We start from the raw sequence: 26,906 nt of genomic DNA on the forward strand, positions 1-26,906 counted from the left end.
GCACTTACGATAAACAGATAAAATATTGAAAACCTGGCGGTGCCAGTAAGCATTTAAGGCTTGAACAGAGGGACTTTGAATAATATAACTAGTCCACCTGGTTATGTAAACAGAAACTTGTTTACTTTGCTTTTGCTTATCCAGAGATTGATATGGCAATTCAAGTTCAGCAATCATAAAGATTTCTGTTAGCTTGGATAGAGAAAGTTTCTGTGAATCATTTTATACCGTCTGATACTGACATTTAGGAATTCCTAAATAGAGAGAAATTAAAATTTTGGCATCTGCGGTACTTGGTACTAGGCTAAATATTAAGTTAACACCTACATCATTTGAATAGATGAAATTTATAAGTAGATTATTAGTGTATGACCATTTGGCCAGGCAGTTGACCTTTACGAGCCTATCAAACTCTCAATATTTTTGAAAACCAAAAATAAAGCCAAAAAACCCCCCAGTTACAATATAAGATTTGAGTTGTTATAGAAGATGTCACAAAATAGCTAATTTTTAAAATAGATTTTTCACTCAAACTCAGTTTCTGGCTTTTTATTAAAAAAATAATTCTATGCAAACGTAACTTTCTGGTTCATCATAACATTTGGACGATATTCTGGTTTCTTTCTGTAAATTATTTTGATTACATTAAAAAAATTTTTTTTTTGTTTTATCAGGTTATTCTTGGACAGTATAATTGGCTTTCCTATGAAGATGTCTTTGTTCGAGCCTTTAATTTTGGAAATGGATTACAGATGTTGGGTCAGAAACCAAAGACCAACATCGCCATCTTCTGTGAGACCAGGGCCGAGTGGATGATAGCTGCACAGGCGTGTTTTATGTATAATTTTCAGCGTATGTAGACTTTCTTATCTTCTGGAAGAATGAACTTACAGATATTTATTGAAATACTTTACTCTGAAGAGGTTAAAATTCTGATGTTAATTTTCACCCAGTGTCCAGTTAGTGGAGAACTCTGTTGTGACTTGGAATTTTTGGTTTATTTTGGAAAATAAATCAATTATATGACAAATTGTACCAATCAATGTTGCAGTGAGGCTTGAACCTCTTCATGGGAGACTTTCAGGTCTTGAGAACTAGACCTACACTTAGGGGCCATTGTTCCAATACCATTTCTCAGGAATCCTCTTTAGAAGTTACTGTCAATTTTGTTCTGTCACCTCTATCAGTAACAACAGTTGACCTCCGAAACACTTCCATACTGAAACCTGGTGAACTTCAAGGTGCAAGTTAAACAATAGAGTTTTCATATTGTAATTATCTGAATGGTAATTATGGTGGCTCAGTCTGTGAGATAGTTCTGGAAGCATAAGTTCAGAGGTCTCGGTGCCAAAATGTGACAGGAATTTGTGGATGTTTAGTCTCATCCTTCAGATGAAACAGAAAATACACTTTCACCAGATTTCTTGCTGTAAATTCCTCCACCTTTTCTTTTTCTTTTTTTTGAGATGGAGTCTCACTCTGTCGCCAGGCTGGAGTGCAGTGGCACAATCTCAGGTTACTGCAGCCTCTGCCTCCCGGGTTCAAGCAATTCTCCTGCCTTAGCCTCTCGAGTAGCTGGGACTGCAGGCGCATGCCGCCATGCCCGGCTAATTTTTTGTATTTTTAGTAGAGATGGGGTTTCACCCTGTTGGCCAGGATGGTCTTGATCTCCTGACCTTGTGATCCGCCCACCTCGGCCTCCCAGAGTGCTGGGAATATAAACGTGAGCCACCGTGCTAGGCCTCCTACACCTTTTCTTTTAAACAAACATTCCATTTTTGTTGTCACAGGTTTGGATTTACATTGTTTCTTTTGAGGAGCTTTTAAAGAATTATTTTCAAAGTCATTTTGTGTATCTTTTTTGAGTTAGGCAGAAAGTAAATAAAAATCTACATTATTCATGTTATGTAATTTCAGCATTTCTGAGAATGTTTGTCTTTAGATATTTTTGCTTGAGAATAAAGTACTGCCACTTGTTTGTGCTCTTTTCTTGACATACACCGTAAATCTGACATTCAGTGTGTCATCCTATTTGTATATGTTCTTTTTCACATTGTAAAGCCAAGTGGCCAACAATTAAGAATTTGAAGTCTTAGAAATCAGTTATAATTCCTTCACAATGTGGTAGTCCCAGAGTAACATCTGTAAGTGAAACAAAATAAAAATTTAAATATCTTCATCTTTAAAAATTGGAAATCTTGGGGCATTTAGGGGAGGATGAGTAGGTGTAATGTTGATTAGTATGGTAAGATAACTTTAAAAAACATAACACTTATAGACTGTGGATTTAACAGTTTAGGGCTCCTAATGCTTTATTATGATTCATCTCCACATTCAGAGACTTTACATTTGTAGTTAAATGTTTGAATATTTGACTGGCTGCTGCTTTTCCTTTTAGTTGTTACATTATATGCTACTCTAGGAGGTCCAGCCATTGTTCATGCATTAAATGAAACAGAGGTGACCAACATCATTACTAGTAAAGAACTCTTACAAACAAAGTTGAAGGTGAGGACTCTAGTTACTTTCTAACTGTCTGATACTTTAGAATTTTCAGTGTCATGAGCCCTATTATTGATACTTAGTTCTTTTATGACTTTTAAGTCCTTAATCTTTGTGGACTTTTATGAATATCATACTTTATTTTTTCCTTTAGAAAATAAAAAGTAGATTTTGTATATATTCATGTATAAGTAATCCAGAGTTATAAATTGTTAAGATGCCTATGTTTAAATTGAAGAAATTACGACTACTTTTTCTCTTATTGTGCTCATCTATTTTCTAGTTTACTTTTAGTAAATTTGTAATTTTGAAGGGTTATATTTTAAACTAGTAATTTTTATTTTACTTCTGAAGCATTAAGTAATTACAAGTTTTCAGAATTGTTTGAAAGTTAAAAAGGGAGACTTTTAATGATATTACAGTAAAAAGAGGTTTCTTTGGTCTCTAGACAACTCCCAGAAATATCTGGGCTATTCTATATGGGGGAAGGAGGAGAAAATTCACATGTAAACTTGTTCAAAAAGAAAATTTTGAACAAGTTTACATGTGAATTTTCTCCTCCTTCCCCCATATATTTTTATGTAGTCTCTTGAAAATATGAGGGGCTTCTGGTTTCTCTACAGTTTAGGCAACCTGTGTTTACATGCCCATTTTATAAGGCAGTACCCTTCTTGATCAGGGTTTTACCAAAGGCCAAGGGTACACACAGTGAATCTAATGCTATAAAATAATAATTTAAATTCAGACCAATACTTAACCATCTGTAAAAAGTGATATTATGCCAGTGTACCCTTTCTTCTTTCTTTTTTGAGGCAAGAAATTACTTAATGATTCACCGAATATGGTAAACTAGTTTTCTTATTCGCTAAGCTGCTTGAAAAATAATGAACGTGATGAATGTTGGTGTATTTCTAGGATATAGTTTCTTTGGTCCCACGCCTGCGGCACATCATCACTGTTGATGGGAAGCCACCGACCTGGTCCGAGTTCCCCAAGGGCATCATTGTGCATACCATGGCTGCAGTGGAGGCCCTGGGAGCCAAGGCCAGCATGGGTATGTTACACTTTTCTAATTCCTTACCTGTGCTTTCTGGTGACCACATTCTCCAGAATTATGCCAAAGTTTTGATTCTGAGGTTAGCTCAAATGACACATCAGTTTTCTAACATCAGTTAGGAAAACAGGTCCCTCTAGGTATACTTTCATCTTGTCTTTAAAGAAAGTTTTAAGGAAAAATATAAACATTAATTATTAATGTTTTAAAGGTAGTATTTATTTGAAATTTAAAATATTTTATATTCAGTTTTCATTTCTTTTTTATGGTGATAGTTTTGGGTGGTTTAAAGTTAGTTTATAAATAATGACATTTATCTTGTCCTATGTGAATTACCTGTAAGTGTTAACAGAGTGGCTAAACCTGGAGGCCTCCTTTTACTCCCTGTTCCAGTTCTTCCCTTTCCTGAGGTGAAAACCTTACCCTCCAACTAGCACACCTAGGCATGGTGACTCTGCAAGTTCCTATTCTCAAAAAAGCATCAGAAAATGTTAGCTAGTGTACTAGTGTTTAGAGATACTGCAAAAGCTGCTGGGATGCTGGGACTGCATTTCCTCTGTAGTTGGAAACCTAGTAATTAGATGTAAGCATTCACTCAGCTCAAATTTTAGGCACCTGGAATTTGAGTGGTAGTGGGATATTTAGATGCAGATATATTGTGGACAGTGGTGTGTAAAAGTCTAGTACTCGAGTTATGTTTGGACTTAGAGATTTGGAAGCTAGAAGCAGTTAGGTTTTAATTATAGCTGTGGGAGTAGGAGGTGAGGTCACCAACAGGGAATGGTGGCTTCAGAGGCTACTAAGGACTAGTCAGAGAGGAAATAAGAAAATATCTAGTAGTATGTGGTTCCTGGAAGCCAAGGGAAAGGAGATCTTGGTGAGTCATCAGCAGGATCAGGGGCTGCATGCAGAGGTCAGATGACACAAGGATTGTAATTTCCAAGAAGTGGTGGTGTTGGAGAAGGGTGCTGTGCATTGAAGGAGTGAAGGGCTGATTTGGAAGTAAAGACTTCCAAGTGTAAACATTATTTAAGAAATGTATCTTGACTGACAGGAGAGGAAGGGTATTCTATTGGGAGTACGTTTAAATAATTTTTTCACACTGATTTAGAAGTTCACATGTAGAGTAGTTCTGGGAGTGGTTCAGACATATCAGCAATGCCAACCATGACCTATTTCTCTTTGTTCTTCTGCTGTGCCACCTCTATAGCCTCTCAACTGTTGTCCTTAGGCTGGTACTCTTCTGATTTCAAATGGTTCACATCGTGTTTTAATGCAGGACTCTGAGTGTAACCAAGTTAGTCACCACTCTGAAGCAGTGAGTAGTTTTTAGCAAACACCTAGATACTCTAGTCCAAAGCTACCTTTATTTCTTAGTTGAATTACTGGGATAATCTTGTCTCCCTGATACCTTTTCTCCCCTTGTAAAGTTAGCCACACAGCAGCCAAAGTGATCTTTTTTTTCACAGATAATAACATACTCCTGTTCAAAACAACATTGCTTTACATCCAGAACGTAATCCAGAGTTCTTCCCGTGGCCTTTGAGGTCCTATGTGTGGTCCCTGATAGTCACTTGACCATTGTTTCTTGCCACTCTTCCTCTTGCTCACTCTGTTCCAGCCACACTCCTTGCTGGTCTTTAGATATGCTGAGCACATTCCTACCTTTGGGTCTTTGCATTTGCTTATTTTTTTCTAATTAGAACACTCTTCTCCCAGTTCCAGGGTTTCCATGGCTCCCTTCCTCACTTTATTCAGGCCTTTGCTAAACGAAACTCTACAGAGACGCTCTCCAGGCTTTTCCATCCAAATAGCATCTATTGTCATCTTCTCACCTTGTCTTGCTTCAGTTTTCTTCGTAGGTTAATCTGTTTGTATATCTCAATAGAATATATCTCCCATACGTGCAGGGACTTGATCTATTTTGTTGATCTCAGTATAACTAATATTTGTTGAATTGAGTTAAATTAACTCAATTTGATTGAGTTATTTATTTGATGATAATGAAAAGAAATAGTTGATACAGCTGAATCTCATAAAAGTGTATGTGTGTGTTTTTTCTCTTCAATGCAGAAAACCAACCTCATAGCAAACCATTGCCCTCAGATATTGCAGTAATCATGTACACAAGTGGATCCACAGGACTTCCAAAGGGAGTCATGATCTCACATAGTAACATTATTGCTGGTATAACTGGGATGGCAGAAAGGATTCCAGAACTGGGGTATGTCATAGTAAAGTAACATTGAGTAGTTAAGTATTTATGTCTGTTATAATGTTAGCATTTGTGTCATTTTATTAATATATGGCTAAATTAGTCCTTCAGAGTCTGTTTGTAGTAGGCATTTCCTTAAAAAATAAAAAAGGACATTAAAATTAATGGCAAAATAGTTATAGTTGTGAGGTTGAAAATATATCATATAGATATATTTTAAAAAGTACAGAACTTAAATTTGTATAGTTGTAAATCCTTTAAGTTGTTTTAATCAGCTTGTATTTGCTGCTGTAGTTTTTTTTATATCTAAATACAATTCAGGTGAACAGGTAACTTAATTTATCCACTAAGTATTTGTTGAGCTTCAGTATTCGGTCTCTGATTTTTCTTGTTAATACAAACTCCAGTGGTAGCAGCGGAAGGTAGAGTGGAGTGGGAAAGAGACTGATGGAGGAAACCAGATGGAAGTTTGAGGGACTGTCAAGGAAACATTGCCAGAGATGCAATTGGTATTCTGATGACCGATAGGGTACAGTGGTTGGATATTTTTGATGCTTTTATGCACAGAAATTACAAACATACACGCACACACACACTCACGTAATTGCTATGGTATTGAACTTGGGGATGGAGGAATGTCTCTTACGTATGCATACATTTCAGAAAAAATTAAGTGCAACAATTTTCTTACAGGTTTGCCTCAGTTACCTTCTATATTTTGGTTATGGGGGCAGCTCTTGAAGTATATACAAATACTTACACATTTTCTGTATATTAAGATCTAATTTATTACGTAATCCAATTCCCACAACAAGAGTCTTATCTGTAAAATTTCTGGCAGATAGTTGCGGATTCTACTGTAACTCTTCTGGTTGGCAACCCACTAGATGTAAAGACCATTTCCTCCTTGGATGATTTCTTCTGTTCTTCAAAAGAACCCTATATTATTATTTGTTTAAGCCACTGTTTCTTGTGCCTCAGTACTTTGCTTCAGCAACGCTTATAATTCCTGAGTGCTTTTAAGTAGGACGGGAAACAGCATTCCTTCCTGCAAGTGTGCGCCTCCTTGCTTTTAGGTTGAGCTGTAATTCTTTTTCCCTCCCATCCCCAGCATCTGTCTATCCTCTGTTTTCACCTGTCTCTCTCTCTCTCTCTCTCACAAACACATACACACTTGACCAGCAAATTGATGCCCTGGGGCCCTTCCATGTGCCTTCAAGCTTGCTCCCATTATAGGGCACTTTTGGCACTTTTGTTTCTGACGTCTCCCTTTTCTTTTAGAGAGGAAGATGTCTACATTGGATATTTGCCTCTGGCCCATGTTCTAGAATTAAGTGCTGAGCTTGTCTGTCTTTCTCACGGATGCCGCATTGGTTACTCTTCACCACAGACTTTAGCAGATCAGGTAAGTTCAATGTCTGTGACTTGAAATACTAAAAAATCATAGTGAATTGTAATGCATTTTTTTCAGTCAGTATGACAGTATATTGCGAGAGCGATGGTTCATTTTAAAATGAGCTTTAGCCTTTTAAGTGCTTCTTAGACTATAAGTACATTAAAATAATTTATAATAGGCTTTTTGATCTAAGAATACCATTGAATTTTAAAAATAAGGATCACTTTATATGGATCACTTTTTCTTATTTTGTAGTCTTCAAAAATTAAAAAAGGAAGCAAAGGGGATACATCCATGTTGAAACCAACACTGATGGCAGCAGTTCCGGTAAGAAGTGACCCTTATTTAATATTGAGTATTAAAGAAGTATCACCCGCTACAAAGCATTAGTGCTAGTGAAAAATATATTGTTGACAAGGTAGTTTATGTAGGATTTATTCCTTATTGATTATGAATCTTGCTTTAGGCGCTATGGGATTTCTTCAGTCTTGTTTTAGCTTGCTTTCTTATTTACTAAGCACTCAACTTAATTTCAGCTTCTGTGTGTAATTATCAACTCGTTTGCCTAAATACCTTCTTGTTAAAATAAAAATTATTTTCATGATATCTGTTTGTGAATTCATTGACACTTGAAGCCTATTGAGAGCTAGGAGGGAAAGTGTGAGATCACCTCCTTTTAAGCAAGCTGTATAGTTACCTCCTGAGTCCTCAGGGAAAGTCTGGCCTAAACACCAAACAAAGTGACAGAGAAGCTGGTGCAGCTTTGAAGGACTTAAGAGGGGCTGTTCATCCTTACATAATATAGGGGCCGGGGAATAAGACAAGGGAAATGGGGCAGCAGTGATTTTCTGGCTCCTTATAACATAGGCTGAGTTTGTTTGGAAATGATGGGAATTATTGTCGGGTACCTAAATGCTTACGTCAAGAATAATTACATAGTTACTTCAAAGTCAAATATAAATAATCAGTAGTTTCGTAGTTTCTTTCTATAATTATAATTTCTTTAGTATCCAACTTAAATTCTTAGTTCACTTAAAAATGACGTATAATTTAAAGTTGTGGAGGAAACATTATTTTAAGTCATTAAAGTATACTTCACAGTAATGGACCTAGCAAGCAAAATGCAGCACAGACAAGGAAAACTTCCTGGTGCAATATCGAAAGACAAATAGCCAAACAAAAACCCCCAAACGTTGCATGGTCTTTTTGTGAGCAAAGAATGTGGTACTGTATATTTTTATAAGATAAAGTTAGGACATTTTGAAAAACCATTTCAGACGGTTGTTCGTTTATTTTGTGAGTAGGTTTTAGTTCAGAATTAGTAAGATAAGCAAAGCAATATAAAGAATATCTTACAATTTATATGAGTATCTAGATATATTTCTGCTTTTAAAAATTATTTTTGTGGAAACTTTATTTTTAAACTAATTGTGGTTCGATTTTAAAAGTTTGATCTTGATAGGATACATCTTTTTGAAAAATTCACAAAAGGTTTTTTCCTTCTTGCTGAATCACATCCACAGTTGAAGAGTACTTCTTTTAAAATGCCTTAATATTGCTAGAAATGTTAATCTAATGCTAAGTGAATATGTAAGGCAGCTGTTATTAACTATGTTAAACTCATTTTTATACATTTAGGAAATCATGGATCGGATCTACAAAAATGTCATGAATAAAGTCAGTGAAATGAGTAGTTTTCAACGTAATCTGTTTATTCTGGCCTATAATTACAAAATGGAACAGATTTCAAAAGGACGTAATACTCCACTGTGCGACAGGTAAGTAAAGACTCTCTACCTCCTTCTTTCTCCTCTTGATAATTTAATCATTTAGTTCACATTAATAGCCCAATTAATTGAGATAGTTATAAGAAAGAAATATATTTCATAAAGTCAAGAGAACTCTTTAAAAAAAATCCATCCCAGGCCGGGCGCGGTGGCTCATGCCTGTAATCCCAGCACTTTGGGAGGCCGAGGCAGGTGGATCATGAGGTCAGGAGATTGAGACCATCCTGGCTAACACAATGAAACCCCGTCTCTACTAAAAACACAAAAAGAAATTAGCGGGGCTTGGTGGCGGGCGCCTGTAATCCCAGCTACTCAGGAGGCTGAGGCAGGAGAATGGTGTGAACCCAGGAGGCGGAGCTTGCAGTGAGCCAAGATTGCGCCACTGCACGATCTGTCTGCCTGGGCGACAGAGCGAGAATCTGTCTCAAAAAAAAAAAAAAAAAAAATCCATCCTGGCTGAACACGGTGGCTCACTCCTGTAATCCCAGTGCTTTGGGAGGCCAAGGCGGGCAGATCACCTGAGGTCAGGAATTCAAGACCAGCCTGGCCAACGTGACAAAACCACATCTCTACTAAAATTACAAAAATTAGCCAGAGTGGTGGCATGTGCCTGTAGTCTCAGCTGTTAGGGAGGCTGAATCAGGAGAATTGCTTGAACTCTCTCGGGAGGCAGAGGTTGCAGTGAGCCAAGATCGCGCCACTGCACTCCAGCCTGGGCGACAGAGTGTGAGACTCTTGTCTCAAAAAAAAAAAAAAAAAAAAAATCCATCTTGACATGGGAGGATTGCTTGAGGCCAGGAGATCAAGACCAGCCTGGGCAACATAGCAAGATTCCTTCTCTGCTTAGCTGAGCATGGTGTCATATATCTGTAATCCCAGCTACTTCAGGGACTGAAGTAGGAGGATTGTTTGGGCCCCCAGTGGGAGGATCATTTGGGCCTGGGAGCAATGACTGCACCACTGCACACCACCCTGGGTGAAAGTGAGACTCTGTCTCTTTAAAAGACAAGCAAACAAAAAACCTTTGTAATAGTATGAGCAGTTTAAAAAACCTGCGATGTCATTAAAAGTGTGTTTTCACTTAAGATTTTGCTATTTGTGAGTTTATATTTTCTGTGAACACTTAGGGAGTTTTAATTATTTTGAGAAATAGTTTCTCTTTTGCTTTTATATTTATTTCAGTATGAATATAATTAAATGTTTTGTATTTAAAGCTTTAAATGATCAGTTTTGTTCCAACTTGTATTTGTGTAGTGTTAATAGAGTACATAGATTTATGATTTGATCATAAAATAGCTTAGAAGTTAGAAAATGGAAGTATGACATTCAAAGTATTTTTTATGGTAATATTAATATAGTTTTCAGATGCTTCACATAATTTAGAACTTAGTAATTTTTTTTCCTGCCTTACGTTAGTTATTTCTTCAGTGAGTTGTAAAGTCGGCCCTCTGTATCGACAGGTTCCACATCTTTAGATTCAACCAACCGTGGATCAAAAGTATTCTGGGGAAAAAACAATAAAATATAACAATATAACAGTGGAAAAGAAAATACAGTATAACAACTATTTACAATGAATTTATATTGTATTAGGTATTATAAGTAATCTAGAGATAATTTAAAGTATTTTGGAGGATGTGTGTAGGCTTTATGCAAATACTATGCCATTTTATATAAGGGACTTAGGCATCTGAGGGTTTTGGTATCCAGAGGACTGGATGCCAAGGGGTAACTGTAAAAGCTGATTTGAAAAGTCTGTTAATACCATTTTTTAAAAATTGTCACCGTGTAGTCTTCACCTTTTGCAAAGATTTTTTTTTTTTTAAGTACTACCTCTCCTTTTTGATCAAGGCAGTATGCAATCTTTGTATTAGTGTATTTTCAGAAACATCAATTAGATGTTTAACTTGTTTCCTTTTTAAAATGCTTCACAGATAATTTACTAGATTATTTTTAACAAACACTTCAAAGCTTGAATTAGTGAAACTTTAAAAACAGATTGTGGTATACAAATTATACACGTTTCTAATAAAGTACATTAAAGCAAAAATTAATTTGATTTTAATACATTTCATAAAGATGATAGAATTGTTCAGCATTAATATATGATAAATATTTTATGTAAATAATGATATAAAAGTGGCCATAAGCAAGGGTTTTCCTGTCACTATACAAAACTAAACCTGACGATTCAAATTCGAATATTACTTGAAAAGCTCTTAAGAGGAAATAATAAATTCTTTACCTTGTTGAACTTCAAAAAATTAACATTTGGGGCTCAAGAGACTCTCCAAATTGGCTGTGTGACCTTGGATAAGTAACTTAATCTCAAAATCTCTCATATCAAAACTGGGGGATTAGTTTAAGTGATTTGGAAAATCCCATTCAGTTTTAAAATCCTGTGGTTCTCTAATTTTTTTCTTTAGCTTTGTTTTCCGGAAAGTTCGAAGCTTGCTAGGGGGAAATATTCGTCTCCTGTTGTGTGGTGGCGCTCCACTTTCTGCAACCACGCAGCGATTCATGAACATCTGTTTCTGCTGTCCTGTTGGTCAGGGATACGGACTCACTGAATCTGCTGGGGCTGGAACAATTTCCGAAGGTAGTGTTCTCCATGGTCAGAGGCTGGAGTGTGATGCCAGACGTTTTTTTGGGGTATGGGATATTTTCTGCAAATATATAGGAGAAGAGTAGTAAGGTGTTTGTGAGGCAGAATAATGGTGGATTCCAAGTACTATGATCATTGATATCAATTTTTAGAATGTATTAGATGCATCTAGAGTCAATAATTTATCTGGAGAAGTTTTTATATCAAACTGATAGGTAATATTAAAAACCACTTAGCATTTTGGAAAAGAAACTTTAGTAACAAACACTGACTGTTTTGTGTACATTTATTTTCTCACATCAGTGATTAAATTTCTTTTTATGTAGAAAACTTAAGGTGCTTTTGTTTATTTGTGTAGGTGAGTATATTAAGGCTCAGGTTCAGAAATGTTAATGAGGATTTCTCTAAGTGTTAGAGAAGGAACTAGGTTCTGGTCTAGGGAATATTATTACCAGAGTTTATCATGTGGTTGTGTTTGAGGAGGAGATCTACCAACTAATCAGCAGTTCTGAGATGAATCGCATAGGACCTCATGCGTCCCTTTTATGGGAGAAAGTTATTTTGCTTTCCGGTACAGGATACAGCTGTGCTTCTCCTACTTTGTATTTGCTATATACGGATAGATACAAAACCTCATAACTGATTTTTCCCTATTTATTTTGAGTGGCTCTGTATACCATTTTCATGTATTACTTCATTTTTCTGTTCTTCAGTTATGTTCTCTGTTTTCGTATATTTTTGGAAGCTAGTTCTAAGTCATGTTTTGTAGGAAATAAGCAATCTTAAATACATGCATAGGGGATTTCTTTCTTCTGAGGATCCTTAATTTCTTCTATTTTTAAGATTCAAATTGAATGATTAATCAGTAACAGTTTATGTGTTAAATAAAAGTCTTTAAAATGTTAAATATCAGCCTTTCATTTCTGATATTTGGTCTTTGAAGAGGAAACATAATGCAATAGTAATTCATAATAGTGGAGGGTTCTTTCCTCACATCCTTGAAAGCCACCAGTCTTATTCTTCAGTCTGGCTCTTGAGCTATTGCTGTATTAATTTTAAATAGGGTGTGATAGCATAAGCTGATGGAAGCCTGCAGAGATCTCACTTTGAAATGGTGATACATTACATGGGAAAAGATTAGAGAGGTGTTTTATACTGCACATCGGTGAGGCCTAATAAGAAAGTAGAATAGACGTAAACCATTGTTTTCATCATCCTTTAAGACAGGGATTTCAAACTCAAGAACCAGGCAGCTACCTATTTAAATGAGTCAAGTGGGCCCTAATGTAAGACAATGTGATGGGTAAGGATTGATTCTGAGGGAACAGGAGCAGGCATGCCCTCTCTAACAGAGGCCGTCAGTTCTGCTGTACCTGAAATGTGGGCCCATTGTTGCTGGCGATTCCACACTTACATCTAAAATTTCCTGATTTTTTAAGAATGACAATAACTAATTTAAAAAACAAAACAAAACAAAAACCTCAATGTAGGCCAAAAAATACGACTCTACAGGCCTCACAGCCTGTGCTTCACCAATATGTGACTTCTGCTTTTAAGGAATAGCTGGGGATATCTCAGCCTTAGGATAAATAATCATTTTTGGTAATTTAGAAAAATGAAGCAATGTATTAGCTACTGTTCTCAAATACCCTTTTTTTCATTTAATTCCTAGTGTGGGACTACAATACTGGCAGAGTGGGAGCACCATTAGTTTGCTGTGAAATCAAATTAAAAAACTGGGAGGAAGGTAATATACTATTTTAACCACAGCATTAATTTTTAAAGTATTAAACTTGAAAATTAGTGCTTCACTTTCTTGCTTTAGAATGTAAACACCCATAAGTGCTCATTTTTGTCCTTTGTGATAGACGTGTTTTATCTCGAACTATATGAATGCATTTATTTTTCTTGTTTCAAAGATGTTTCTGAAGAACTATTATTGTTTTCATTTTACTTATTACGTAGATGCAAGTAAGAATTATGGCAAAAACTTGAGAAATGTACTAATAAGTGAATAATGTCAATAAATTAGGAGTGATCATAACTTTATTTTGCAGAAGTAAAATTATAAAATTTATGAAATTGTGGATTTTTAAATGATTTTTTTCTTTTTTTTCTGAGGGCTTCAACCTTGTATTATTAGAAGGAAATTTTCACTGCAATTCCATAGAAGTCTGTTTGTTCTCATGCCATTTAAAATAATGGTCACTTAAAAATTTATTTGATCCTGTTAAAATATACAAATTATCTGTGTTTTATTGGGATGCACCTTTCCTCTACATCAAGTAAAAATAAAAATTCTGGCCGGGCGCGGTGGCTCACTCCTGTAATCCCAGCACTTTGGGAGGCCAAGACGGGCGGATCATGGGGTCAGGAGTTCGAGACCAGCCTGACCAACATGGTGAAACCGTCTCTACTAAAAATACAAAAATTAGCCAGGCGTGGTGGTGCATGCCTGTAATTCCAGCTACTTGGGAGGCTGAGGCAGGAGAATCACTTGAACCCGGGAGGTGGAGGTTGCAGTGAGCCAAGATTGCACCACTGCACTCTAGCCTGGGTGACAGAGTGAAACTCTCGTCTCCAAAATAAATAAATAAATAAAGATTCTAAGGCTTGGATGTCTTTTAGCTATCTTTAGCAGAATTAGTGGGAATATTTAATAAATTTAGGCTTGGAGTCATTTTGAAATTATCTATAAGAATAAATCTTAATGTGTAGTAACTCACTTTTTTTTTTTTTTTTTTTTTTTTGACACGGAGTTTTGCTCTTGTTGCCCAGGCTGGAGTGCAGTGTCAATGGTTTCAGCTCACTGCAACCTCCACCTCCTGGGTTCAAGCGATTCTCCTGCCTCAGCCTCCCTAATAGCTGGGATTTCAGGTGTGCGCCACCATGCCCGACTAATTTTTTGTATTTTTAGTAGAGGTGGGGTTTCACCATGTTGGCCAGGCTGACCTCAAACTCCTGACCTCAGGCGATCCACCCTCCTTGGCCTCCCAAAGTGTTGTGATTACAGACATGAGCCACTGGCCCAGCAGTAACTCATTCTTATATAGGGATTTGTTCTATTAATTGCATGACTTAATACTTCTGTCAGTTTATCAATATGATATTTAAGATGTTGCAGAATCTTTCAAATAATTTGTCTCTTGTATTTATAATTTTACACAACAAATGGAAGATGTTGGGTTTTAGAGTTTAATTTTTTTCTCGGAATAGAAGTTTGAAAACATAAATACTTATGGTTTAGCAACTGAGATTTTGTGCCTACTGTTAAATTGATAAACTTTGTTCATTCATAGTGTCTGCCTTTTTTCCTTTGGGAAGTTCTAATTGGATTAAAATAAGATGACTGTTTAGAAACTAATAGTTTCAAATTTTCATGTGTTGTATTTAACTCAACTATTAACTCAATTATTATTTTATTAGGTGGATACTTTAATACTGATAAACCACACCCCAGGGGTGAAATTCTTATTGGGGGCCAAAGTGTGACAATGGGGTACTACAAAAATGAAGCAAAAACAAAAGCTGATTTCTTTGAAGATGAAAATGGACAAAGGTGGCTCTGTACTGGGGATATTGGAGAGTTTGAACCCGATGGATGCTTAAAGATTATTGGTAAGTCATCTAATATTTTTTTGAAAATGAATGTTTCTGAAATAGTTTACACAAGAAGCACAATATATTTAGAGGAGGCGCTGAATAATATAAATCTTTATGTAATCTTAGTTTGGGTTGTTGCATCACTCCTGGAATATAAAATATTACGGACTGTGGAATTTATGAGGCCTGACATGTTATGAGTTCTCAAAGATGGTTCAGCAGCAGTGGTATTTTAAATTACTCTTAGATAACCTTTAGTCATTCTTTCCTGCCTGTGTTTCTGACATCTAGAGATTAGTGGATGGAGCTCTCACAATCTGAACTGCACCCTTGCCTTGCCCAGGAGAACAAAGGAAAGCCAGGCAGCTCAAGTACTATGACTCATATGGGTTGAAAAATACCTTATTCTGCTTCTCCTTTTAGGTTCTTTTTTTTTTAAAAAGTTAATGGCATTTCAGTTAGCCGTGTGTGGTGTCTTTGTTGGGCACCTGTAATCCCAGCTACTTGGGAGGCCGAGGCAGGAGAATGGCATGAACCCGGGAGGCAGAGCTTGCAGCAAGCGGAGATCGCGACACTGCACTCCAACCTGGGCAACAGAGCAAGACTCTGTCTAAAAAAAAAAAAAAGTTAATGGCATTTCTATCCCTGTCTTGCTAACTAGAAACCTGGGAGGAGACTCAAGACTGTTCTCTTCAGTCAGCTTCCCATGCCTATTTTATATCCCACTAGTTTATTTTTTGAGCTATGTCTCAAAATCATACTCTTCTCTCTTTGTCTCTCTTATTTGATCATTGGTCAGGCCTGTACCTTCTGCCACCCTCTCCCAATAATTTCTCTGTTGCCATGCTTACCCCCTTAAACACACCCTCTCACTGCCACCATGTAATTACTAAACATGGATCTTACTGGCCACAACCATTTAATGTCTCCTAGAAGCTCAGTTCAGGGTGCCCCTGTTAACATTGTTCCCCTCTTCACCTTCATCGTCAGTTGTTTTCCTCCTCCTCCTTGATGCAGCTGAAATTAGAGCTGATGTTCTTCTGGCTTTTGCCAGTGTTGTTGCACCTGACCTCTCACTTTTCCCTTAGGACTCGGCTCAAGCAGCTGAGCATAGTGACTCAGGCCTGTAATCCCAGCTTCTCGGGAGGCTGAGGTGGGAGTATCACAGGAGCCCAGGAGGCCGTGATTGTGCCACTGCACTCCAGTATGAGCAACAGAGTGAGACCCTGTCTCAAAATCTCAAAACCAACCAACCAACCAACCCTCAGCTCAGGCCTCACTTGCAAGAATTTTTTCCAAATCCCCAGGTTGGAGAGTCTTAACACTTAGCACTACCATTGTAGTACCAATGTATTGAAGTAATACGTTTTTGCATTATGCATGTCTCCAGATAGGTTGTGAACTTGCAGATGGCATTGAATATCTTCTTCACCTGCCTGGTACTAATGGATACCAGAAATAAACCTGTTCAGAAGAACATACTTGAAGCCCTGCTAATGGAGTCCATTAAGTAGAAGTTAATTGTTTTTCTTTCTTTCTTTTTTTGAGATGTAGTCTTGCTCTGTAGCCCAGGCTGGAGTGCAGTGGCATCATCTCAGCTCACTGCAACCTCTGTCTCCTGGGTTCACGCAATTCTCCTGCCTCAGCCTCCTGAGTAGCTGGGATTACAGGTGTGCGCCACCACGCCCAGCTAGTTTTCGTATTAGTAGAGACGGGGTTTCACCATGTTGGCCAGGCTGGTCTCGAACTCCTGACCTCAAGTGATGTGCCTGCCTCGGTCTCCCGAAGTGCTGGGATTACAGGCATGAGCCACTGCACCTGGCCTGTTTTTCTTTTAAAAGCATGTATTTAGCTGTACAAAAATTAGGGCCTAATTTTAATATGTGCTTTTAATTTCAGCATAACCATTAATGCTTAATTTTGCAAAGTTTTAAATAATTTGATAGCAAATTACTTAGAGAATGGCCAGTATTTATATATGTATTAAATGTTATTAATATTATTACTCATTGTTTTCCCCTCTCCACCTTTCTTTGTTTTGCAGATCGTAAAAAGGACCTTGTAAAACTACAGGCAGGGGAATATGTTTCTCTTGGGAAAGTAGAGGCAGCTTTGAAGAATCTTCCACTAGTAGATAACATTTGTGCATATGCAAACAGGTAAGAACGTGGAATTCATACTACTTTTACTTAAAATATTTGATGTCCATAGACATTTCCTACCTGTATGGACCTTCTTTGTAAAAATGTTCTGAGAACTCTTCCTATCTGTTACTTGTGGGAATGGCCTCCTTCTCATTGCAGCCATTAGCTGACTCTTTTCCTTGTAAGGCTTCCCCTGATCTTTCTCTCTGTCCCTGTTTTCTGCTTTACGTCTCACTGCAGTGTCCCATGTAGGGAGGTGAAGAAAATAAAATCTTCCTTCCTGCTGCCTTGGTACCCCTACCTACCTGTCCCTCAGCAAGGGAAGCTTCACAGAACTACTCCAGAGGAATGGGGAGTAAAGAAGTGGCAGTGAGGAGTGTGCTGCTTACTTACTCCCGCTCTACACTTGAGCCTGCTCGGCACTCCAGGCAGGTCTTGGGGCTCCTATGTAAGCTGTGTTAAGCTGCAGCCTAAACACACAGCCTCCCCACCTCATGATGATGAAGAGGCAGCTGGGAACCTGTCTACGACAGTTGACATGAATTATTATGGGAAAATAAAATCTGTTATCAGAAAAACTAATTTAGAAACAGATGTTGGGGGTACAGCCCAAGTTAGAAATGAATTGCATTTATTTATAAATGATTCTGGTCTTTAGCCATTTAGTATTTTCTTTAGTGATGATACAGATCTGGATTTATTCATGTGATAGTAACCAGAAGCATCTTCTTTCTGATGTTACTATTTTATGGCCTTCAAAAAAGTATTTGCCTTCGTTGGGCATAGTCAGAGTTCCTCTATCAATACAAATTCTGATGATAACAAAAGAAAAAAAAGAATATATTCACATCATTTTGATTTGTTGCTGAATTTTTAAGATAGTTTTTAATTTATGTTAAATTTTAGTTTTTTAAAACACATGCTATGAAATACTGATAGGGTTTAAAGGTGAATATTCTAATATTTGTAACTTTCTTTTAAAATGTGTACATGGCGGTATTCATAACAGTTTTTCATAGTTGAAATTCGTCATGAAATGTCAGATTGAAGTTTATTTAGCAACGAACTCTGCCAAAGCATTGGAAAATATTATGAATCAAACAGTAAAACTGGCGGTTGCATGAAATGGATATGCCAGTGCCAAGTATGGCACATGCATTTTTAAAAAAATGAGGAGTTATTTACTACTTGTCACTGTAATAATAACTGCAGTCAACACAGTTTACCATTTTGTTCCTTATCTGTTATCCTTTCTATATTTCAGTTATCATTCTTATGTCATTGGATTTGTTGTGCCAAATCAAAAGGAACTAACTGAACTAGCTCGAAAGAAAGGACTTAAAGGGACTTGGGAGGAGCTGTGTAACAGTTGTGAAATGGAAAATGAGGTACTTAAAGTGCTTTCCGAAGCTGCTATTTCAGGTGAGTATTCGGTTAAACTGATACTAAAAGCTGAGATGGGAAGAGAGTACTTACATGCATTCAACCTGTTTTAAGGTTTAGGGTTCATTACTTTCTGCTCAGAAACCATTTCTACCATTAGTATATGGAAGAGTAAACTTATCAGTCCCCCATTCAAGCCTTGCTACACAAATTAACCACTCCCACCAAACTGATGTACATGTATCTTGAATGTTCTTGTCTCTGCAACCTTTGCTTTCTGGGTTACCCTTTCTCTTATGTCAGCTGTTCTTCAAGGCCTTGCTCAGTTTTCTGGCCACACTAGCCCATAGTGATCAGGCCAAAACTCCTTTTGAAACTTTATACAATGTTAGAGTACTGTTAGTTGGTTGTACTAATAGTTTCATAACCATTTTTGGTGGGGTGAGGAGTGCCCAAGACTAGTTTAATATTGTTGGTCTAATAAAAACATCTGTGTCTTTTGAATTGTTGTGTCAAGCATAAAACAAGCGTGAATTATTTTTTATTTTATTTATTTTTTTAAGAGACAGGGTCTCTTCTGTTGCCCGAACCAGAATGCAATGGCAGTCATAGCTTACTGCAGCCTTGAACTCCCAGGCTCAAGCGATTCTTCCCTTCAGCCTCCCAAGTAGCCGGGACTACCAGTGCATGCCACTATGCCTAGCTAATTAAAAAAATTTTTTTTGTTGTTTTGTTTTGTTGTTGAGATGAGGCCTCACTATGTTGGCCAGGCCAGTCTTGAACTCCTAGGCTGCAGCGATCCTCCCAACTTAGCTTCCTGAGTACCTGGGACCACAAGCATGTGTCACCATGCCAGGCTCCAGCATTTACTTTTTAGTCTCTTCACATTTCAGTAATGTCAGATTCCACACAGTCTTTTAAGTCAGCCCTGTGGTACATGCCTTATTGATTTTGCTCATAGTGTATATTCCTTTGGAAACCACTCCTGAAATATTTTTAATCTTTGAAGACTGAAACCTTGTGTATTATTTCTATGTTTACTTTTACAAGTTAGAGTTAATACATCTTTTTTTACTCCCAAGGCACTTTATGTCTTTAATTTTGCATATTTCTTTCTTTTATTGTAGTAAAAATCTCATAACATTCAATTTACTATCTTAACATTTTAAGTGTACAATTCAGTAGTGTTAAGTGTATTTACATTATTGCACAACTGATCTTTAGAACTATTTCATCTTGCAAAACTGAGACACTATACCCATTACACTAATTCCCCTTCCCTCTCTCCCCCTTCCCTCCACCTTTTTACTTTATGTTTCTAAAATTTTGATTACTTGAGGTACTTCATACATGTGGAATCATACGGTATTTATTCTTTTGTGACTGTCTTATTTAGTGTAGTGTATCTTCAGGGTTTATTCATATTGTACCATGTGATAGGATTTTTCTTTTTTAGGTTGCGTAATACTCCATTGTATGTATATTGCACATTTTCTTTATCCATTCATCTGTGTTTGGACATTTGGGTTGTTTCTACCTTTTGGGTATTGTGAATAATGCTGTGATGAACATAGATGTGCAAATATGGCTTTGAGATTCTGCTTTGAATTATTTTGGATATATACCCAGAAATGAGATTGTTAGATCCTATGGCAATTATTAATACTATATTTAATTTTTTCAGGAAACTCCATACTGTGTTCCTTAATGACTATTGATTTACATTCCCACCAACGGTATTAAGGGTTTCCATTTCTCCACATCCTCACCAACATTTGTATATTTTTTTCTAATATCCATTCTAACAGATGTGAAGTGATATCTCATTGTGGTTTTGATTTGCATTTCTCTTTTTATTAGTTACGTTGGGCATCTTATATATACTTGTTGGCCATTTACATATCTTCTGCAGAAAATTGTCGATTCAAGTCCCTTGCCCATTTTAAATCAGAATTCCGCACCCTCCCCCCCCCACCCCACCCCCGTAGTTAAGTTGACAAGTTTCTTACAAATTCTGAACATGTATTAGTCTGTTCTCACACTGCTATAAAGACATACCTGAGACTGGGTAATTTATAAAGGAAAGAGGTTTAATTGACTCACAGTTCTGCATGGCTCGGGGAGGCCTCAGAAAACTTACTGTACATTTGTGGCAGAAGGGGAGAGAGGGAAGCAAAGGGACATCTTACATGGCGGCAGGCGAGAGAGCAAATGAAGAGAGAGAGAAAGCGAAGGGGGAAGAGCCCCTAAAACCATCACATCTTGTGAGGTCTCACTCACCATCACGAGAACAACATGGAGAAATCGCACCCATGATCCAGTCACCTCCCACCAGGTTCCCCCCTTGACATGTCGGGATTATGGGGAATATAATTTGAGATGAGATTTGGGTGGGGACCCAGAACTAAACCTTATCAGGACATTGCATTTATTTGTGTCTTTTAAAATTTCTTTTAGCAACATTTTGTAGTTTTCAGGGTACAAGTCTTTCACCTCCTTGGTTAGGTTTATTCCTAAGTATTTCTTCCTTTTTGATGCTACATTAAATGGTATTGTTTTCTTAATTTCTTTTTCAGAACAGTTATTGTTAGTGTATAGACATGCAATTGATTTTTCATGTTGATTTTTTTTATCCTGCAACTTTGCTGGAATCTTTATTAGTTATGAAGGTTGTGTGTGTGTCTTTAGAGTTTTCTACATATAACTTTTCTTATTGATCTTCTGATTGTTCTATTCATAAATGAAAGTGGAGTATTGAAGTCTCCTACTATTATTGTATTGCTTTCTATTTCCTCCCCTAGTTATGTCAGTGTTTGCTTCATATATTTAGAAACACTCAAGTTACGCGTATATTTGTAATTGTTATATCATCCTGGAGAATTGACTCTTTTATCATTATATTGTAATTAATGTCCTTCTTTGTCTATTGTGACAATTTTTGTCTTAAAGTCTGTTTTATTTAAGTATGGCCATCCCCTTTAGGTTCTTATTTTCATGGAATATCTATTTCCATCCTTCACTTTAGGTTACGCATGCCCTTAGATCTAATGTGTGTTTCTTGTGGATGGCATATACTTGAGTCTTGTTTTATATTCAGTTGGTCAATCTGTGTCTTTTAATTGGGCATTTAATTTACATTTCAGGTCATTATTGATATGAAAGACTTTTCGTACCTATTTCCATTTTGTTAACTATTTTCTGTATATCTTGTAGCTTTTCCTCTCTTGCTGCCTTCTTTTGTTTTGTTGATTTTTTGTGTGTATAATTACATCTTTGATTCCCTTGTCTTTTATCTTTGTGTATGTTCTATGGACATTTTCTTTGTGGTTGTCAATACAGTTACATAAAACATCTTAAAATTATTAACAGTATATTTTAGTTTGATAACAGCTTAATCTTCTGTCTCATATAAAAACTTGACTCCTTTGTAACTCTGCTCCTCCCTCAAAAAAGACCTTTTTATTGTGTAGTCATTAATATAGATTCATAATTACTTTTTATGTCTTTGTTTTTTAAATTCTATACAGATTTAAATGTGACTTATACACCTATATCAAATTACTTTCAGAATTCTATATTTGCCTATGTATTTACCTTTACCAAGGAGTATTGTAGTTTCTTATGGTTTTGTGTTACTGTTTGTTTTCATTTTGCTTTAACTTGAAGTACTCCTATCATTATTTTTTGTAGGACTGGTCTAGTGGTGATAAACCCCCTCTATTGTTGTTTATCAAGGAGTCTTAATTTTTCCCTTATTTTCGAAGGACAGGTTTAGGTTACAGTATTCTTGGTTGACAATTTTTTTTTCTTTCAGTATTTTGAATACTACTATTTTCTAACCTGCCAGTTTTCTGCTGATAAATGATAGTTCAATGAGAGCTTCTTTGTATGTGATGAGTCATTTTTCTCTTGCTGCTTTCAAGATTTTTTGTGACTTTTGACAGCTTGATTACGAGTGTGTTTTGGTGTAGTTCTCTTCCTAGTGGAGTGTTTTGAGCTGCTTGAATTTATACTCCCATTTCTCTTCTCAGATACAGGAAGGTTTTGGCCATGATTTCTTCAAATAGGCTTTCTGCTCTTTTCTGTCTTCTTTTTCTGAACTCCTATAATGAGCATTTTTCCACTTGATGGTGTCCCATTCATTCCTTAGGTTCTCTTCATTTTTACATTTTTCCTCTCTTAGTAATTTCAGAAGTCCTGTCTTGGAGTTCATAGATTCTTTTTTCTACCTGGTCAAGTTGCTGTCGATCCTCTAGTGAATTTTTCAATCCATTTATTGTATTTGGTTCCAGAATTTCTATTTGGTTCTTCATTTTAAAAAAATTTCTTTCATTTATACTTTCATTTTGTTCATGCGTTGTTTTCTTGTTTTTTTTTCAGGTGTCTGTCTGTACTCTCTTGTAATTCATTGAGCATTCTTATGACAGTTATTTTGAATTTGGTAATTCATCTATCTCCATGTCTTTCTGGGGTTTATTTCTGGAGATTTAATTTGATCTTTTGATAGCCTGTGTTTTTCTATTTCTTTGTATGTCTTTATTTTTGTTGGGATGTCAGCATTTGAAAAATCAGCTACCTTTCTCTGTCTTACAGTCTGCTTTTGTATTGAGAGGACTTTGTCCAGTCAGCCCTACTATGGATTCTAGAGCCAGCCATCTTAAGCCTTTTCCGAGGCTGTGTCCTTTTTGAGTTTGTGGGGTACAATCTAATTGAAGAGGTTTGCTGGTTTCTACTCAGGAGCTCCCTCTGGTGTCTGTCTGTGATATTGTGGCCTCACTGGTGCTGTAGTTGGCCATGGTACTGGAGCTCTACCTAGTGTCTGTGATACTGTAGCCTCTGGTGCATGTTAATCTTTGTTCTTGACAGCTCCCAACCTGGTGCCCTGTTCCTGTTATTTAGATTCAGGAAAGACAGAAGCAAGTTTCTTGCACCCCAGAAGTCAGAATATTGGATGTTGTTCCACTCCTTCTCTTACGGATTTCTTCCCTATTACTTTGTACTGTGCTGAGGGGAGGGTCTCTGGCAAGCGAATGCCTTGCATTTTTCTACCAGCCTTTGATGCGGTTGGTTTCCTTCTGTCCCGGAGTGTAGGAACTTCTTAAGTGGTTTCTGAGTTTCTTATACAGGCAATAAATAGGCCCATATAGCATTGTTAAATCCATGTTTCTGTAGGGGAAGGAGGGACTGCGTTTTCCTATATTGTCATCTTGCTGACATCACTCCTTAACACATTTCTTTCATGTATCATATGGCTAGCTGTTTACCCATTTCCCTTTGTTAGATTGCATGCTACTTGAAAGCAGAAACTTGTCATTTTTTGCATTTTTAAAAGAATGTTTAGTAAAGCACTTTACATGTAGTAATAGTTTTTTAATATTTGTTGAACGAATGCTTAGAAAAATAAGTCAGTCCTACTGACGACATACGGTTTTTCAAAACTACATCTGCCCCTTAATCTCCTTTAAATGTTTTCCTTTCTTCCCTTCCTTTCTCCCTTCATTTGCTGCTATCATGAATCTCCTTAGTATTAGGCAATATGTTAGTGACACAATAGTGAGCAAGCATTCTGTATCCACATAGCTTGTAGGGAATATCCTGGTTCAATGACATAATTTGTCTTAAACTTTATTATTTTTTAATTTCTGAAGTAAATGTGCTCTGCATAATAAATTCAAGGAAAACAAATAGGCATAAAGGAAAAGGTGAATTTCCCCATTTCCTTTCTCCTGGATACCAGGCTCTAGAGGTGTGGAGTTTATAGCTTGGTATGTATCCTTCTCCTCACATCTAGGTGCATATAAGTTTATGCAGCCTGTGCTGGAACTTGTCTTTTTTTTTTTTTTTTTTTTTTTAACCTAACAATAGGCATTTATGCAGCATATAATGAAGTTTCAGTCAGTGACAGACACAGACTGCATATATGACAGTGGTCACGTAAGATTATAATGTATTTTTACTGCCTTTTCTATGTTTAGATACGCTTAAATACACAAATACTTAACTATTGTGTTACAATTACCTATGGTATTCAGTACAATAACGTGCTGTGCGGGTGTGTAGCCTAGGAGCCGTAGGCTAGATAATGCAGCCTAGATGTATATATAGTAGGCTATACCATCGACATTCGTGTAAGATACGCTACGATGTTCCCATGATGGCAAAACTGCCAAGTGTGTGATGCATTTCTCAGAACATATCCCTGTCATTAAGAGATGCGTGACTATATTGGATACCCTATTAGATACCTGTCTAAATGTAATTTTTTTTTTAAATGAGATGGGGTTTCGCTCTGTTGCCCAGGCTGGAGTGCAGTAGCACGATCATAGCTCACTGCATCTTCAGATCTCCTGGGCTCAAGTCATCCTCCCGCCTCAGCCTCCTGAGTAACTGGTACTACAAGCGTATGCCACTATACCCAGCTTATATTTTTTATTTCTATTAAAAAATATTTTTAAGTTACTTATTTTAGAGACAAGGTCTCGCTGTGTTACCGAGGCTGGCCTTGAATTCCTGGCCTCAAGCGATCCTCCTGCCTGAGCTTTCAGAGTTACTGGGATTACAGGCATGAGCCATCATGCCTGGCTCTAACTCGTTTTCAATGACAGAATGTATATTCTATTTTGTTCCTATGTCATATTTTATTTAACTCATTTTCCTCTTGATGGGGACTTGTTAAATAGTTTATTGTTTTACTTATGTTTGTATTTTGAGGAATAGATTCTTTAGAAGTGACATTCATGGTTCACTTGTTGGTTGTGCATTTTGATGGATACGCAAAAAGTGGGGAAGTTACACCATTTGCTAAGAACTTAAATACCTTTTCTTCTTCTTTTTTTTTTAATCATCTTAGCAAGTCTGGAAAAGTTTGAAATTCCAGTAAAAATTCGTTTGAGTCCTGAACCGTGGACCCCTGAAACTGGTCTGGTGACAGATGCCTTCAAGCTGAAACGCAAAGAGCTTAAAACACATTACCAGGCGGACATTGAGCGAATGTATGGAAGAAAATAATTATTCTCTTCTGGCATCAGTTTGCTACAGTGAGCTCAGATCAAATAGGAAAATACTTGAAATGCATGTCTCAAGCTGCAAGGCAAACTCCATTCCTCATATTAAACTATTACTTCTCATGACGTCACCATTTTTAACTGACAGGATTAGTAAAACATTAAGACAGCAAACTTGTGTCTGTCTCTTCTTTCATTTTCCCCGCCGCCAACTTACTTTACCACCTATGACTGTACTTGTCAGTATGAGAATTTTTCTGAATCATATTGGGGAAGCAGTGATTTTAAAACCTCAAGTTTTTAAACATGATTTATATGTTCTGTATAATGTTCAGTTTGTAACTTTTTAAAAGTTTGGATGTATAGAGGGATAAATAGGAAATATAAGAATTGGTTATTTGGGGGCTTTTTTACTTACTGTATTTAAAAATACAAGGGTATTGATATGAAATTATGTAAATTTCAAATGCTTATGAATCAAATCATTGTTGAACAAAAGATTTGTTGCTGTGTAATTATTGTCTTGTATGCATTTGAGAGAAATAAATATACCCATACTTATGTTTTAAGAAATTGAGATCTTGTGAATATATGCCTGTCAGTGTCTTCTTTATATATTTATTTTTTATTAGAAAAAATGAAGTTTGGTTGGTGATGCATGAAACAAAATAGCAAGAGAGGGTTATAGTTTAATAGTAAGGGAGATAACACAGCATGTGTAGCACCAGTTGATAATTGGTCTCTAGTAGCTTACTGTCAAAATGTTCAATGAAGTCTTCTATTCATCTGTTGAAACTAGGAAAATACCCAAACTTAAATGGAAGAATTCTGAAAGAGAGGATAGAATTTAAAAAACAAGAGTATATAAAGTTATTCTTTGAATATTTCATTGAGTATATGTACATTGAGTTATCTATTTGTAAACAAATTAGTCATGGAAAATTATTCTATCCCAAAGTCTCCTTTTAGTCTAGATAATCATTATTTCATTTTAAAATTAGTGTTTTTCATAGTTTGCACTGATGCGTGTATGGATGTGTGTGAGTCAGTGGTAGCTTATTTAAAAAGCACCTTATCCTTTCTCCCATAACCTTTGTACACTAAAAAATGAAAGAATTTAGAATGCATTTGATGATAACATTCTCACTAAGACACATGAGAAGTTAACTTTATAACCGCGTGAGTTAAGATTTAATTCATAGGTTTTGATGTC

At 36.6% G+C, this 26,906-nt stretch overlaps 1 protein-coding gene across 5 annotated transcripts in view; it reads left to right on the forward strand.

Moving 5' to 3' along the window:
• Positions 1-26,266, forward strand: part of ACSL3 (acyl-CoA synthetase long chain family member 3) — a 78,750-nt gene extending 52,484 nt beyond the window's left edge. For 3 of the 5 annotated variants that reach the window (XM_001166550.7, XM_001166511.7, XM_009444405.5), the window contains 13 exons: positions 675-852; positions 2,399-2,508; positions 3,418-3,556; positions 5,630-5,780; positions 7,053-7,176; positions 7,423-7,494; positions 8,806-8,945; positions 11,381-11,553; positions 13,232-13,306; positions 14,986-15,177; positions 17,207-17,321; positions 18,571-18,728; positions 25,540-26,266. In XM_001166550.7, coding sequence (XP_001166550.1) covers positions 675-852; positions 2,399-2,508; positions 3,418-3,556; positions 5,630-5,780; positions 7,053-7,176; positions 7,423-7,494; positions 8,806-8,945; positions 11,381-11,553; positions 13,232-13,306; positions 14,986-15,177; positions 17,207-17,321; positions 18,571-18,728; positions 25,540-25,697 — 1,785 coding nt within the window. In that variant the 3' untranslated portion in view covers positions 25,698-26,266. The remainder of the gene's footprint in view (positions 1-674; positions 853-2,398; positions 2,509-3,417; positions 3,557-5,629; positions 5,781-7,052; positions 7,177-7,422; positions 7,495-8,805; positions 8,946-11,380; positions 11,554-13,231; positions 13,307-14,985; positions 15,178-17,206; positions 17,322-18,570; positions 18,729-25,539) is intronic. The other 2 variants (XM_063790802.1, XM_063790803.1) reach the window with 1 other exon arrangement.
• Positions 26,267-26,906: the final 640 nt, after the last annotated feature.

The sequence above is a fragment of the Pan troglodytes genome, chromosome 13, assembly GCF_028858775.2.
Source record: "Pan troglodytes isolate AG18354 chromosome 13, NHGRI_mPanTro3-v2.0_pri, whole genome shotgun sequence".
Classification (NCBI taxonomy): domain Eukaryota; kingdom Metazoa; phylum Chordata; class Mammalia; order Primates; family Hominidae; genus Pan; species Pan troglodytes.